At 41.4% G+C, this 16,761-nt stretch overlaps 1 protein-coding gene across 3 annotated transcripts in view; it reads left to right on the top strand.

Moving 5' to 3' along the window:
• Positions 1 to 1,193: 1,193 nt before the first annotated feature.
• OTUD4 (OTU deubiquitinase 4) overlaps positions 1,194 to 16,761 on the top strand; it is a gene marked incomplete at its 5' end in the record, with an annotated part of 41,632 nt that continues 26,064 nt past the window's right edge. For 2 of the 3 annotated variants that reach the window (XM_082652772.1, XM_082652771.1), the window contains 6 exons: positions 1,194 to 1,352; positions 5,582 to 5,665; positions 8,844 to 8,894; positions 14,486 to 14,532; positions 15,235 to 15,307; positions 16,456 to 16,537. In XM_082652772.1, the coding sequence (XP_082508898.1) occupies positions 1,194 to 1,352; positions 5,582 to 5,665; positions 8,844 to 8,894; positions 14,486 to 14,532; positions 15,235 to 15,307; positions 16,456 to 16,537 (496 nt within the window). Of the gene's footprint in view, positions 1,353 to 5,581; positions 5,693 to 8,843; positions 8,895 to 14,485; positions 14,533 to 15,234; positions 15,308 to 16,455; positions 16,538 to 16,761 lie in introns of all 3 variants that reach the window. The other variant, XM_082652770.1, reaches the window with a different exon arrangement.

Genomic DNA, 16,761 nt, shown 5'->3' with positions numbered 1-16,761 from the left:
CGGTGGGCAGCTACAGTGGCACGGTGAACCAAAATGTCTGTGGCAAAGGCATCATCTTGCTATAGTGCACGAGCTTGTACATCTAATCTCTAATAGGAATCAGCAGGCCACGGTTGATTTATGGACAGCCTGTGTCGCCCCGCACGGTGCCAGTTCCAGGAGCCTTCGCCAATTAGCTCTATTTTCTGTTTAAGCCGTTAAAGCCACCTCCATGGAAACGCCAGGAGAAGAGGCCGGGGAGGGGAGCAGACAGGTGCGCCCTCTGTTTGGAAATACACAAAGGGCCGACCCAGCAGCCTCAGTGTCCCTGGCGACTCCACGCACGCAGGGCACGCGCACTTCCCGCGGCCCCGCGGCGCAGTGGGCGGACGGCCGGGCGGGGCGGCGCGCGCAGGTTGCTGCACGTCGGCTAGCTGAGACCCTCGGCCTGCTCGCGGACGCTGTGCCCGGAAAGCTCGAAGCCGGCTCCGGGCGGCTGCGGCGGCGCCGCGCTGTAGGGACTTGTAGTCCCCGTGCCTCCCGGGCGCCTCCCCCGGGTAGGCCGGCCGCGCGTCCCCGCCCGCCGCAAGCCGACTTCCTGCCGCTGGCCAAACTACATCTCCCGCCGTCCTCTCCGCTGTCTGGCCGAAAGCGAAAACAAAATCTGGGCTGCGAGCGTGCTGCCCTCCGCTGGGCGCCCCCGCCCGCTCCCCGCCCCTCCGGCGCCCTCCTGTGAGGTGGGGAGACGAAAGGCCGCGTCTTTCTCTTTCGGCTTCCTCGGCTCCCGGTGTTGGGGCCGCAGGCCTCGCTTCACCTGAGCCGGCTCCGCGCGCGCTCGGGTGCAGGGCTTTCCTCGCCTCAGCCGGGTCGGGACAAGGAAACTTGTGCGGGCGGCGACCCCCGGGCGCAGTTGCTGAGCCGGGCGGCGAGGCCGCCGGGAAGTGACTCCTAGCTCTCGGGTTTTCGTGAATTTCTCCCCCGTTGCCCCTGGGCGCGTGGGCCCTCGGGAGGTGGCCGCGTGCGCCTGGCCATGCATTAGGCAGGGCTCCCCTATGCGCGCGGACCGCTGCCTCGGGCCGCCGCCTGCAGCCGCCGCCGCGTGCCCAGCCCGAGCCCGAGCCGCCGCCCGCCCCAGGCCGGGGCGTCGAGGAGCCGGCGGCTCGGCCATGTGGGGCTAGCCCGCGCCGCGCCGGGCCTGCAGCGCGACCGGCAACATGGAGGCGGCCGTCGGCGCCCCAGACGGCGGCGACCAGGGCGGTGCGGCGCCCCGGGAGGACGCGACGCCCATGGACGCCTACCTACGGAAACTGGGCTTGTATCGGAAACTGGTCGCCAAGGACGGGTCGTGCCTGTTCCGGGCCGTGGCGGAGCAGGTAATGGGGCGGGGGCCGGGCGCGGGGAGGCGGCGGGGCCGGGTGGGAAGCGGCGGGCGGGCCGGGCCGCCTACCTCCCGGGCTGCGCGTGGCCCCGGCGTCCTCACAGCGGCCCATTGTCGCGCCGGAACCGGACGCTGCTCCGGGTCTGGAAGCTCTAAATCGAAACTTAAAGACCTGTAAATTATCTGGGTGTCGTTCCTCCTGGCGAAGAGGTAATGAGTTGAGGCCAGCCCGTGAGGCCTGCGGAGAGCCTTGTATCCTTGCTTCATGGCTGGCGACAGGGCGAAATGTTCTTTTCCCCTTCTTGGTTTTATAAGCACAGAGTTCCCACCAGTAAACCGAATGTTTCCTAGAGGAGGTGGTGCACCAGACTTAACTCGCGGAACATGATTTTTTTTCCTGTTGCTGGACTTTGGAACGGAGGGTAGCCAAGCCCGCCAATGTCAGCTTGAATCAGAAGGGGGAAAATGTACAGTTTGGGAAAGCCAGACTTTGGAAAAGGTAGAATGTTTGCAAAGAATTGTCTTTGAGCAGATTCCAGTCTTTTTTTTTTAATGCTCTGCAAGGCAGTGTAGGTGTACTAAAAATAATTGACTTAAAAATAAAGTCTGTTTTGGAGTTGGTAGTAGGAAGGAAGGGTATATCTGGAGTCCTTTAGGCCCTTGGCCGAATTTTTCCCCCTTAATGGTCAAAATCACTTCCTACCACAGTTCTTGGGAAGATGTTTCTGATTTTTTTTCTTTTTTTTTTGTAAGAGAGCTTATTCCCTGTTATATAATACTGTAGTTGGTAGGTATGCAGTCAGCAAAACCCATCCTGTATTGAAAAATAGCTGTTGAAATAGTTGGACAAAAGTTTCACATTACTGCCCTGGTGTGTATTTCCTACCGTTCACAGTTTGCTTTCCTTTGGCCTAAGGTCCACCCCTCCCGTCTCCTCCCCGCCTTTGGAGTTTTTCTGTTTCTCTTTCTCTCACCTTTTTTGAATGCTCAGTAGCTTTCACAACTTCTATTTGTGAGTAAATGTTTTACTTAACATCTATAGACCAGTCTATTCTTATTTTTTTCAATATCCAAAGACCAGCCATTTATTTTCCAAAGGCCCTCGTTTTCACATTAGTAGCATAACATCATTTTTTTTTTAAACAAGAAATGTATTTAGCAAAGCTCCAAACCTTTGCATTTTGTTGCAGGCATTGTCATTCAAACATTCTTCTCAAAGCTTCCCAAATCGAGCTCTTTTTTAGTTCAATAGATGTCTCTTATTTTTAGAATTTTAGGATGTGCTAATGTTGCTTTGGGATATGTTCACACAAACACATCCCAGTCTTTACTATCAGAAGGTAAACAGTCTGTCCCATTCGTGAGTTTCCTGGATCTCCATCTGTCCTGCTTCCTCTGCCTCAGCCTCCCTGGACTCCTTAGCACCTCCAGAAGCAGAAGGAAGAGGTGGAAGTGAATTCAGTCCCTATTGATACATATTGTTAGCTCTAGCAAGAATTTGGTAAGGAAGGAGGGGGAAACAAATAGAAATAAGGAAAGTATGGTGCTTATTTGGAGTTGGATTATCTACATCCTAGTTTATGTTGAAGCAGAAAGGTGTGTCTGGTTTCAGTACTACATGCTGTAGATAATTGGCAAACTTGATTATACAGAATCTCTATTTTTAAGTAGAAAGGAACAAGAGCTAGCTGGTTACACTAAGAACTCATTGCTAACATCAGCTAACACATTATTATTGTATCTTATTGTGATGGGATTTAAGTTAGGCATAAGGGACTATCCCTTCCAATTAGGTGATTCTGACTTTTAGTATACTGAGCTTTTAGAAAGCTTAATACTGTGACTCTTGGGGGCAGCTCAGTTCTTCAGTAGACAAGGACCAAAGGTAATAGCCTTCATGGCCAAAGGCAGTGTGTGCATTGCAGGGGGAGGCGGAGGACAGTAACAGACAGCAGCCTCAGGCTGCCCTTTAAAAATGTGTACAGAGGATTTACTTTTTTGCCAACGATTTCTCCAATAATATCAAAATAATTATAATTTCTAACAAGGAGTCACAGTAGGTAATCTAAATGGCGGCCTTTGGCGGGGGGAATGGAGAGGGAGAGACTTGAATTAGCAGGAGTCTTTCCCTCCAAATTACCTGATTTAGATAGGCTCTTCCCTTTTTACAGTTCTGGACGTGGGCCTACAGGAGGCCTGACCTGAATCAGCTCTGTGGCCCTAGAGCTAAAAATAGGGCGCTCTTAGAGGACTTGGAGAAGCAGTGCGTCTCGGCCTTTCTCCGTGTTTATCACCGTCTGCCCTAAGTAAAGATTGGAAAGCCTCCTATTTCTAGCTTATTTTCATGTATACAATGATTTGCAAAGATATTTGTCATACCATTTGAATTCTTCCTGAGTGTCCTTGAACTTGCACAATATTACGCTTTTTAAACAGTTGTCATTTAACCTTGCTTCTCTTAACAGTGCTTGGCTTTGTAAAGCCCCGGCACCCCGCACTTGATCAGAAGTTGCTGAGAGTTTTGCTTCTGAGTAACAGGTTCAGATTTCATGTGCTAATAAAATCTTTGTTAAAAGAGGAGAAAAAACAAGAGATATGCCTGTCATTGTTTTTGGTGGAAAATAAGCTTTATTCACTTATGTCTGCCACCTGTTGCTAGGTAAATGGCTTTAAGACTAGCTCCACTTTACTAATGGCAGGAAAGCCTGATCGGATGACACTGTGGTTTACTCAGACTAATACGTTGATTCATAATAGTGTCTAGCATAGCTTCTGTGAAGGAAGTGTTGCTAAATGGTCATTTGTTGAATTGACAAAAACATTGTGTGGTGGTTATTTTTTCTACTACTCAAATCTACTACTATTTGGGTAGTCCTTCCAGTGCTGGAAGCTTAGAATATGTAAGGATGCTTTTTTGTAGTACCCAAGACAACAATATCGGCATACTCTGTTAAGCTGAAAAACCAGCTAGTATGCTGAAGACAAATTCATTGCTCACCTCAGCTAGTGCATCTTCAGTGTGTCTCAGTGTGCAGGGACCTGCTAGCTGTCTAAACAGTTGTGCCTTTGGTTCTGTGGGTATAAATGAGCCCTGGCTGTTGCCCACAGTGACCTGTAGAATGTGCAGCTGGAGCTTCCCTTTTCCTGAATTCTCTGCTCACCCTGAACATAAGGGAGAATCACTCAATTGGAACTCTAACTCTTAAAGTTACTTTATAATAATAGAAATTCTCAAGAGGCCTTGAGAGTAGTTTGAGATGTGATTATTTTATATGTCAGCTTTTTTTCTCCTACCTTGACCTTGTAGAGTACCAGGAATACCTTCGTTTGAGACACCTAGTTATAGGAAAAAAAAAAATCTCTTTTTAGCATGGTAGTTAAGCCAGAGGGTTTCAAACCAAAGCTTTAGACTTTTATAAGAGACAAAATGCCAGTAAGTTATTCTTTTGTTGAACTAGTTGTTTAACAGAAGAAAACAGAGGCTACAAAGTGGGAGGATTTGGATCATCTTTGTAGTATGACTTATTTCAGGTGGTGCTTTAAGATTTTGGGCAAAAGAGCAAGTTTCAAGGCTGTTGGGATGACAGCACACAGGGGCACGTTTGCATCCTGTGTGTTGCTCCCTGGATGTTCTTTCAAGAATCATGTAAGCCTGACAGCTAAAGGATTTAAGAATGAGTGCCTTAATTTTTCTGAAACCACGGTGGACTTAAATTTATACATAAGGCAAATAGTTCAAAATTACCGGGAAAAAGAAATTTATCTCTTATGGGCATAAAGCCGCAAAGACGATTTGTGTTGAAGTTTCCTGTTTGTTCTCTTTTGCAACATGCATAGGATGAGGCTAAGCCCTGCATTGCAGGAATTCTGTTAGCCTTGCTTTGTGAAGAGCAAAGTTACAGTAGAGGGCTGGCCAGGAGAGGAAAGTGTCTTAAGTTTGCAAAGATTTCCCCAAAGGAGTAATTTCAGTGACTTAAAGGAGAAATGGTAATAAGCTCTTTATAGAGTGACATCTGGCTTAAGTACTGCTGTTTGTATGTGTCGTGTCATCTCTCTGGTTAGTGGAAGAGGTGGGAACGAATAAAGAGCTAGAAATGATAGTAAGGGAAAGGGAGGCGGATGTCTGCTGGTTGTGAGGTTATGTTGGGTGTGAAAGAAGGCACTAGGTCGTAGCTTGAATCTTCTAACAAAGTGCTTGACAGTGTGCTGCTCTTTCCTTTGCAGGTGCTGCACTCTCAGTCTCGCCATGTTGAAGTCAGAATGGCCTGTATTCATTATCTTCGAGAGAACCGAGAGAAATTTGAAGCGGTAATTTGTAATTTTAAACATGTAATGGTGTGTTGACTTATATTTACATTTTAGCCTTTAGAATGGTCTAGTGGGAATTTCACGGGTTGGATCTTAATACAGGTTTTGAAAATAACCCTTATAAAAAAGAACTGCTGGGTTTCCCTGGTGACACAGTAGTTAAGAATCCGCCTGCCAAGGCAGGGGACACGGGTTCGAGCCCTGGTCCGGGAAGATCCCACATGCCGTGGAGCAACTAAGCCCGTGCACCACAACTACTTAAGCCCGCGTGCCTAGAGCCCGTGCTCCACAACAAGAAAAGCCACTGCAATGAGAAGCCCGCAAACCGCAACGAAGAGTAGCCCCCGCTCACTACAACTAGAGAAAGCCCGCATGCAGCAACGAAGACCCAATGCAGCCAAAAATAAATAAAAATTTTTTAAAAAACTGCTTTTTGGAATTCAAATCCAGTTACAGCTGTGATTTTTTTTTTTTTTAAGGCCATTTTGTGGTATTCATTTATTCAGACATTTAGAAAGCTTCTGTGACAGATGGGTCACTGAGCTGTGGAGGCTGGAAGGATGACTTAGGCAGGACCCTTGTGCATTAGGAGTGAGCTTTGTCTGATGTGATCAGGGAGTAAGGTCTTGTGGTTAACAGTTTTCCGTGATTGGCGACCCCATGTAAATTGTAAAAATTGCACACTTAGGGTATAAGAAATATGCTGAGCATAGCTAGAGTTGAGCCTTTGATTTTATCAGGAGGCATTTATAAATTTTTAATTTTCAGGGTTCATCATTGTGAACTACCTATCAAAGCCTTGTAATTATGTAAATAATGATTAGTAGTTAATAGAATGTAGTATAGTTAATTAGTAGTTAACAGAATATCAACTTACTGTAATTTTCTCAGTAGTGTGTAGTAGGCTGTGAAATAATGCCACAGTGACCTATTTTCATTTTACATTGAAAGCCTTATAGGATTTACTAGTTATTGGTTTTATGACTAGAATTATCATCTGACAACTTTCAGTGGTATTTTCCCCCCGTTGACTGCCAGAAGAACATTGACACTTTGCATATAACTCAATTCCAAGACTTAATAGGTAAATAGTGTTTAGATGTGTTCTTGGGTTGGAGTTCCTATTTTCAAGCAAAATTTTATTACTGGTGACATTTTTCTGGGTGCCATGTTATAAGATGGACAGTAATATATTCCAGGAAGGAGAGGTACCTGCTTGATCAGGAGATATGAAAACTTGTTTTATTAATAAAAAGCTGGTAGTGTGGAGGCTAGATAAGAGAGTATTATAGCAGAGAGGAGGGCAGGGGAGTGGAGTGGTCCTTGAGTATTTGAAGAAATTACAGGTGAATTAGTTATTACTGTTAATTGGCTGCTGTTGACAACAGTGGAAATTGCTAACATTGGTTGAGCATTTACTGTCTGCCAGGAGGCGTTGTTTTAAGTGCTTTGCATATATTTATTTAGCTCTACCATCCAAGGTTGAAAGTTCCAAGGGGGAAAGTTTTGCTTTCCTTATAATGAATACTTCTAACAGTTTCTATTGGCCAGAATTGGAAAAGACTCTCATGGGAAGAAGGGTGTGCCTTTTTACTGACCATGGTTAGTTGGGGCCTAGATGAATACTTGCTGATTAGAAAGGAGAATCTCAGATTGGATGCAGGCTTGTGTCAGAACACGGCTTAGGTCTTTTGCAACTTTAAATGGTTCTGTGGGGTTGTTTTATGTTTTTTAAGTCTATAGATAATCAACTAATACAGAACAGTAGCCTCTGATTGGTGGGATATTTGAAATATGTGGCTATTTTATTACAAGTCTGTGTTGAACCTTAGGATACTTTTTGGAAATTTGACAGTATACAGTCTATAAAGGAATTAATCTCCGTCTTAAAAAAAATCCATGGGGGGCTTCCCTAGTGGTGCAGTGGTTGAGAATCTGCCTGCCAATGCAGGGGACACGGGTTCGAGCCCTGGTCTGGGAAGATCCCACATGCAGTGGAGCAACTGGGCCCGTGAGCCACAACTACTGAGCCTGCACGTCTGGAGCCTGTGCTCTGCAACAAGAGAGGCTGCAATAGTGAGAGGCCCATGCACAGCGATGAAGAGTGGCCCCCGCTCGCACAGAAACGAAGACACAACACAGCCAAAAAATATATATATATATATACACACACATAAATAAAAAAAGATGGTGTGGGCTGAGGAATGGAAAAATAAAATGTGGTCCATTCACACAGTGGGATATTATTAAAAAAAAAAATCCATGGGCATTTAAAAGATTTTTATAGACCGGGGAGTGTATTTTAATGGTTTTAAGTGTATCACTTTGTTAAATTAACTGAGACTAATTTAAATAAAATTGAATTTGGTGTTTCAGATAAATGTCTTTTTAGATCTTTCAGTTAAATTAGTGGAATTGCTGTGAGAAAAGCAAAAAACATTATTATATAGCTTGAATAAACTCAATTTTTTTATATGTTAAAGTAACAATGAAGCAGGCCATATTAGAAAAATCTTGTTGATTCTTCAAAAGATCTTTAGCATTATTAGTTCTCGTCCTTGTTTTTAGTATAACTGACCTAAGAATGAATATTCATATCTATTAGTAAACTAATATTTCTTAGCTAGTGCATCTGTCTTTAATTATCTTCTGAGCATTGGCCATTACCAGGTTTGTCTTTAAGTGCTGCTTTTATCATGTAATTTCTCTGTTCACAGTGTCACCTGCTGGGACCTTGAACTGTCTTCTCCCTAAGTCTGATAGTCCTGCCTGGGCCCCAGGCCCTCTGTGAATAGGTGTGCGGTTGAGTTCCTCTCTCACTGCACTCACCCCACCGAGTGGCCCTGCTCCTGCTGGCCAGGTGGCTCCTGTCTTCCCAACACAGTGCTTGCTCTCCACCACTTCCTCATGATGCTGTCCCTGTGCCCATCCAGATCCTGTCCAGGAAATGTTTCCGGGCAGTGTTTCCTTCTTTAAATTCTTTTGTATGTTTATGATGTTTTCTTAATGATGTATGTATTTTCATAATTAGATTTTATCTGTGCATGTGTGTATATATAATATATATATTTTAGTATTACTGATGTATCTAAGGTTTGTGTAAAAATTCAGTAATTCACAGTGAAGAGATTAACTTTTGCTTCGATGTATTTGTAATAGACTTTTTCTCTTTTTGCAGTTTATAGAAGGGTCATTTGAAGAATATTTAAAGCGTTTGGAAAATCCACAGGTATGCAGTAATCTTCTGACGTATTTCTGTTTTTTAGATGTTAAATAATGTATTCAAAATTCATTACGAGAGATTAATATTACAGTGTATGGAGGGGTTTCCTTATAAACTTCTACTATCTTAGGTGCACGTTTTATGCAGCATTTAATTGGAAGACAGTTGGAGCTGTGTACTGTGCACTGTTGCCTCAATAAGGACAGTCGTGCTCTCTTTATCTGTCATAATGGCATAAAAGACCTAAAATAACAGTGCTGATGATTTCCAGGGTGCAGTGTTGGTATGTGTATGGGGCTTGGTGGACAGGGCAATATTTAATTGCTTCCCTAGGCAACTGAGAAGACAGTTTCTTTTATGGAGGTTCCATTCCCCATAAAATGGTCAGTGTGAGAAGTAGGAAGAGACCGTTGGGAGTAAAAGGACAGCACTTTCCCACCAGGTCCCATTACCAGCACTTCCTCAGTCATTTTGAAGTTAAAAGAATTTTTCTTTTTTTTTTCTTCTGCTGTCAAAACTAATGTTCTCTGTGTAAAAATCCAAATGTTAATGGCATACCATGTAGAATGTTCCCTCATCCCCCGAGGTAATCGCTGTTAAGTTTAAAATGACATTACCAAAGGAAAAAGCTAAGAGAAGGAGTCAGAGAGGGAGGAAAGGGAATAATAACATAGGAATAGGGTGTTTGATCAATGTTTGGTGTCTCCCTTCAATTCCCTAACTCTAATTTGAGTGCTTGTTGTGGGCCAAGAATGGCCAGGCACCCGGGAGGCAGAGGTGACTGGGATTTGGATGCTGTTCTCAGGAGTTTCCCTATAGTAGGGAACATCTCATACCAGTGAGAAGGTACATGTGTCGTAAGAAGTATAGGTATGATGCTGTAGGCATTCACTTTTATTCCTGGCTGGGTAGGCAAAGCAGGAGTTTGAGAGTAAGAGGGCACTTGAACACTGAGGAGCTTCTGGATAAGAAATGGGTGAAGGGCATTTCCAGGTAGTGAAAATTGTGCGCAAGACAGATAAAGAAAGCAGTTGGGTTTGTGTGGAGCACGGAGCACACGAAGGTGGGAGGTGGTGAGAAATGTCCGAGGGCAGGCTGCGGTGAGCTCACGGGAGAGCATCACTGCCAGCCTCATTAGCTTGGAGCTGATAGTTGAGGCCAGCATTTCTCAAAGCATCGCCTACAGGCCATTGCATCAGGAAAAATGCAGATCCCTGGCCTCTATTCCAGACCCAAATCAAAGTCTCTGCGCCTGGGGCCTGGGAATCTGGCATTGGGAAGTTTTTCAAGTTCTTTGAGGCAGGAAGTGAGTTATGTTTTGTTCACTGCTTTGAAGTGAGAATAGTGCCTGGTGTTTTTGTTAACTGGATGGATGGATGGATGAAAGAATCTTGTGTAAAGGTAGTTTGGAGGTGGATGAGACCAGAGGCAGGAAGACCAGTTCCAGTGGTTTTGAAAAATTGTTTAATACGCGGAGAAGTGGGCACACTACAGTAAGTGTAAAAAAAGGAAAGTAAGTATGGTATTACTCCAGTTTTGGTGACAAATACCCTCTGAAGATCTTTTCTCTAAATCCGCTCAAGACTACATTTTTATTTCCGTGATTTTGAAACTGAGTTTTGCCCACAAAAATGGACACAAATTCATTTTCCTGAAGTTTGTAGGTTTTTTTCTCTTAGTTTATAAGCCTCTTTGAAGGCAAAAATTATATATTTTGTTGCTTTTGGACTTCCCGTGGTTACCTGTCAATTTGGGGTGCCTGATTGATCAGTTTGTGTGTGTTGAGTGCATGTTAAAGCCGTATTGCATTATATGTAACAGGTAGGAAAGATTAAACACCAGAATGTTAACAGTTCTCTCTAGGTAGTAGTACTACTGGTGATTTTTGTTTCCTTTGTAGAATATGAAGGAAACAACAAAGACCGTTTATTAATTTTTAATCAGAAAAAAAAACCCCACGGTGTCATTTTATAGTCATCTTTGTGCAGCAGTTCAGGCTCTTGGGCTATGAGGGTCCGAGAAAGGATAGCAGAGACATGTGGGAGTGGAGAGAAGGGGACAGAGGGAGGAAATGAGGCAGTGTGAACTGAACTGAGACTGATGGGGGGGGGGGTCTGCAGGAACGGGGAGGGCAGGTTGCTGCGATTTTGCACGTGGGACAGGTGTTTCCTTCCCAGGGTGCTGGCCAGCCAGATTTGTTACCCTTAGGGCACCCCTCCCCAATCCGGTCAAACCTCCTCCAGGTGTTTCGGGTACCAAACAGGACAGTCGTTTGTTCTTCATTATTAGCAATAAATATTTATGTCTTCCTTTGTTTCTCTTTCTCCCTGATATATGGAATGTATGAAATGAAAAGAGAAATATAGTTGATGGATAAACTCCATTGCTTCATCCAATTCTCAGAGAAAACATCCTTCTCCTTTTACTTAAAAATACCAGTGGAACATTTTGAAAAATGCCTCAGACTTTTTGCAAGAATATATTTTTGTCCGCTTTACGTAGGTGAAATTGACATACGGTAAATTTTTAAGCTTATAATTTGATGAAATTTGACAGATGCATACAGTTGTGTGACTGTCCGCAGACATCGTATAGGACGTTTCCATCACTCCACAAAGCTTCTCATGCCCTCCTTCTGCCCTTAATCCCCCCACCCCCATATCCACTGATGTATTAAGTTTTGCCTTTTCTAGACAAAAAAAAAATGGAATGATATAGTTTATAGTCTTATATGGCTGGCTTCTTTCACTTAGCATAATGGAAACATTTTGAGATTCATCCGTGTTGTGTGTATCGGTAGTTCCTTTTTTTTTCTTTTTTGCGGTACGCGGGCCTCTCACTGTTGTGGCCTCTCCCGTTGCGGAGCAGAGGCTCCGGACGCGCAGGCTCAGCGACCATGGCTCAAGGGCCCAGCCGCTCCGCGGCATGTGGGATCTTCCTGGACCGGGGCCCGAACCTGTGTCCCCTGCATCGGCAGGTGGACTCTCAACCACTGCGCCACCAGGGAAGCCCCGGTAGTTCCTTTTTATTGCTGAGTGGTCATTCTCTGTATGGATGTACTGCAGTTTGTTTAGCAGTTTACCAGTTGATGGATATTTGAGTTCTTTCCAGTTTGTGGCTGTTATGATTAAAGCTGCTAAGAATATTTGCTTGCAAGTCTTTCTGTGGGCATGTTTTCTTTTCTCTTGGATTAATACTACTGGGAGTGGAAATGCTGGATCATATGGTAAATTTATGTTTAACTTAATGAGAAATTGCCAATCTGTTTTCCAAAGTGGCTATGCCATTTTGCTTTCTCATTAGCAATAAATGAGAATTCCAATTGCTCTACATCTTCCTCAACACTCAGTATGCTCAGCCTTTTAAATTGTAGCTGTGTTGGTGGTTGTATAGTAGTATCTTATTGTGATCTTAACTTGCATTTCTCTAGTAATGTTGGGAATCTTTTCATGTGTTTATTTGCCATCCATATGTCTTTGTTGGTGAAATGTCTATTCATAGATTTTGTCTTTTTTTTTTATTACGTTGGTTTTATTGAATTATAAGAGTACTTTATATTGAGTATAAATTCTGTACTGGATATATATTCTTCAGTATTTTCTTCCGGTTTGTATCTTGTCTTTTAGTGTTCTTAATAGTGTCTTTTGAGGAACAGAAGTTTGCTTTGATGACTATTTAAGAACATTTAAATTAGTTTTTTTGATACAGTGTAGTTCTTGAGTTAAAGTAGATTTTGTAGACACGATGTGCTCTTACCCACAATGAGGAAGTAGATTAAACAAACTCATACAGAGTGCTGAGTAAATAAAATTATGGCCTTAAGGTAGAAGATACTGATAGAACATAGATTTTTTTTTTAATAATTAAAAATTGACCCTGGTTAGAGAAGACAAGAAGGTACAATAGATAAGAAGATAATTCATATATCACATATGATAGATGTGTGTACTTAACCAGACTACAACAGAATTTATTCTGAAGATTAAATATTTATAAAATGATACATTATTTGAGAGGTGGTATTGTGTTGACACTAGTAGAATCGTTTTCCATTTCCTAAAGTGGATATGTGGATTCTGCATAAAGTGAATATAGCTTGTGTTTGTGATCTAAGCAGGCTGGTTTCAGGGAAGGGTTTCCTCTATACCAGAGGGTATCTTTTGTAGCAGTCGATGAGAAGCTGGGATTGTTAGGCAGAGGCCTATTTTAAGAGTCTGTTTGAATATATGGCACCCATTGCATTTCGAAAAACAGAGGCAACTTTTGCGAACTATTAAAGTGCAGAGTCTTTGGGGGGAAAGATGATCCTTTTCTGAGAGATCAAACCATCCTCTTAAAATCTTTCCATATCTCAAATTTGTTTTCTTTGAAGGAGAAAGTAGCAGCATTCATTTACCATAGCTCATTATTTTTAGTAACTCTTGGTATTAAGTCTTCACTAATTTCACAAGTAGTTTAGGAATACATTCTCATGGTGGAAGATTTAATACAGAATGAAGAGTGAAAATCTTTACATTTCCCTCATCTTGAACTTCCTGTCTCCGCTGTCAACTTAGGATATATCCTTCCAGACCTCTTTCTATGAATATATGTATTTTTTGTTTTGCACAATAGGATTATTTCATCAACTTACTTTTTACACATAATAGTCTGAGTGATCTTTCCAAGTCAGTTCATCATTCTTTTTGATGATTGCATGATGTTTCCATACATAGTTTGGATGAACTGTAAAATTATTTAATTATTGCTTATCTATTAGTGGAATCTTGGGGCTATCTTTAAAAAGTTTTTTTAAACTATTACAGATAGCTATAGTGGACATCCTTGTTTATATACACTTTTGTGGACATATGAAATATTTCTTTAGGATAGATTTTTTTTTTCTTTTGGGCTGCGCTGTACAGCATGCAGGATCTTAGTTCCCTGGCCAGGGATCAAACCTGTGCCCCCCGCAGTGGAAGCACAAAGTCTTAACCACTGGACCGCCAGGGAACTCCCTAGGATAGATTTATACAAGTTGAATTGCTGGGTCAAAGAGTATATGGATATTTAAATTTTTGATCTATACTGGCCCTTTCCTTCTGAAAAGCTTAAGGACTTAAAAGAGACTCCTTTAGTACTAGAACTTCTACCACATGTTAAAGTGATTGCTGGGGCACTGCTTTCTTTGTACCTTCAATCATCCTGAAGAGAAAGGACCTGCCCTTTTTCATCCTTCCTGATTCTTGAGTTCTGCTTTGAGTCCACATCCCGTTTTCTGGGCACGTATCATGTGCTAGGCTCTGTTCTGGGTGCTAGGTTGGAGGGCAGAGTCTTTGCCTTAACAAGTTCTCAACTTAGAGATACTACTCCGTCATCTTGCCACATCAATAGGAACTCTTATTCTAGCTCTGTTACTAAGGATTTTTGTGACAGAAACTTGAGCTGCTTTTTAGTATATGTTATAGCCTGTTTTATAGAAATGTTTTTATAGTATTCATAATACTAACAATATTAATGAGCTTTTGTAGCTAATTAATATGTCATATAAAGATATGTATTAAGGTATTGTAAAAAGTAGGAGACATTTATGTGCCAACTTTTTTTGTTCAATACAGGAATGGGTTGGACAAGTGGAAATAAGTGCCCTTTCTCTTATGTACAGGTGAGCGCTGTAATAATGTAGGTAAACAAAAATAAAGTCAGTGGGAAATTAACATGTTCCATTGTAGTCAAGTTGTTAAAATAGCAAAGCAGTTTTATGCCTTGGTTGTAAAAGCATCTTTTCTAATGTTCTGCTTTTTTAATTGCATCAGTTAGATTTTGACATTTAGGTATCAATGTATAGAGATTTTAATTTTCCAAATATTTTTGGAATGGAATATAAAAATTTTTCCAGGCCTATAAACTATATCACTTACCATCAGCCTTCTAGAGAAATGATGTCCTACTCTGAAGGCTGGTAGCATTGAATGGCCACTAGAACAAAGGCAAAACGCTATATTGTCAATTTTACAACTTTTGCCCATTAGCGGAGCCGGTGAATGCTCTGTTTTTTCTTTTTGAAATGTCCTTATAAATATCATCTTCACAATTCCTCTGGTTTTGAGGTCTACTTTTAGAATTATATCTGAAGTTACATGTATGCAAATTACATTTAAAATTTAATTTTTTTACGAGGATACTTTTATATAAGTATGTTACAGCTTAGTTATTCCATTACTATCTTTTGTTCACTGCTCTATTTCCAGTGCCTAGAATATTGCTTGGTGTATACTGGGCTCTTGAGTGAATGAATGAATGAGTGATTAAATCTCAATTCATGAAATATATTTCATCAGAAGTAATTTCTACGTGTTATTTTCAGGAAAGATTTTATAATTTACCGGGAACCAAATGTTTCTCCTTCACAAGTAACTGAAAATAATTTTCCTGAAAAGGTAAGAATTTTTCTAAGTGTTTCTAAAGGATTTAAGTAAAAGAACCACTCAGTTGCCATCTTGACTGCCTAAGCTATAATTTTTAAGTGACTTTTTGAGTTTTTTTAAGTTCCTATTAATCATCCATGAGTTACATTATTTTGTATTTGTTTTTTCCCACAAATCACTATGTTGAACTCTATCATAACATTTTACTAGAGAAAAAAAGTTGAGATATTAGTGTATGTGATTAATTAGACTATTACTGTTTTACATCAATATAAACATTAAATAGAAAAACAACTTGTGAAAATGGGTTCTGCGATTGCATCCACAAATACTTTGGTACTTGTGATGTATTTCCCATTGTAAAGATAATTTACTGGCTAAGGTGCTATTATTTAGTCACAAAGCAGAAACAACTGAAAAATGATGTGAAGCCTAGAAAGGGGACAAAAACATGATTCATTATTAGAGAACTTTGTTTTGGTATCATCCAGGCCAAGTTGAAGTGTCTTATCACCATGCAAATGGTGGTAAGGGGGCAGGGAACTGAGTGAAATAGACTTTATAAGGACTTACAGGTTTCCAAGGTGCTTGGCTCTGGATCTGGCCTTTCCAGTATAATTTTTGGAATATGACGTAATCTAAGCAAAATCAGTGTGTATTTTTCTTAGCGTAAGTGATTGACTTATGCTAATACACATAAGGTAATACACATAAGACTTACCTATACACGTACAATACACATAAGTGATTGACTATTTAGAAGGTACTTAAAACTGTAAAGCGGAAAAAATTTACCTTTGATTCTGCTTCTTAGAGGTAAGCATTATTTAAAGTAAGGTTTTAGAATATTTTCTTACAGTCTTTCAACCCTCATCTTTAGGTAGTTGAAATCAACATTGTTTTCATATATTGTATGTGATTTTTGTGATCCCATAAGCATTTCCCCAAGTCATTAGGAACTTTTGATTCATTGGCTCTGTAACATTTCAGCATATGGATGTACCATAGTTGACCACATTGGAGCTTTAGGTTACTTCTAAAATATTCACTTCCTACTAGGAAATTTATTTATTAGTAATTCAGAGATATTAGAGATGTAAGTTGCTATGTAAATGTCATATATGAAGGGCTGAAAAGTGTATTTTATTTTTCCCTTTCAGGTATTACTGTGTTTTTCAAATGGCAATCATTATGATATTGTCTATCCCATAAAGTATAAAGAGAGCTCTGCTGTGTGTCAGTGTAAGTAATCACCCTTGTGCTTATATAGGAAATTTTCTTCCTAAGCATTATAGTCTTAGTGCAAACAAGTCAGGGCAAATGCACTGTTTTGTTGTAAATATATATTTCTGAGATCCTTAGGTTACCAAAAATGTTAATACTATAATAAAAACTTATTTCAGTAGGAAAAAAAAGGCACTAGTATAGATTAGAGTTTGGCTTGTAAATACAAAGTTATTTTTTCT

This window comes from Grampus griseus (genome assembly GCF_964374135.1).
Source record: "Grampus griseus genome assembly, chromosome: 4".
NCBI lineage: Eukaryota > Metazoa > Chordata > Mammalia > Artiodactyla > Delphinidae > Grampus > Grampus griseus.
This window is presented reverse-complemented; position numbering and strand designations above follow the sequence as displayed.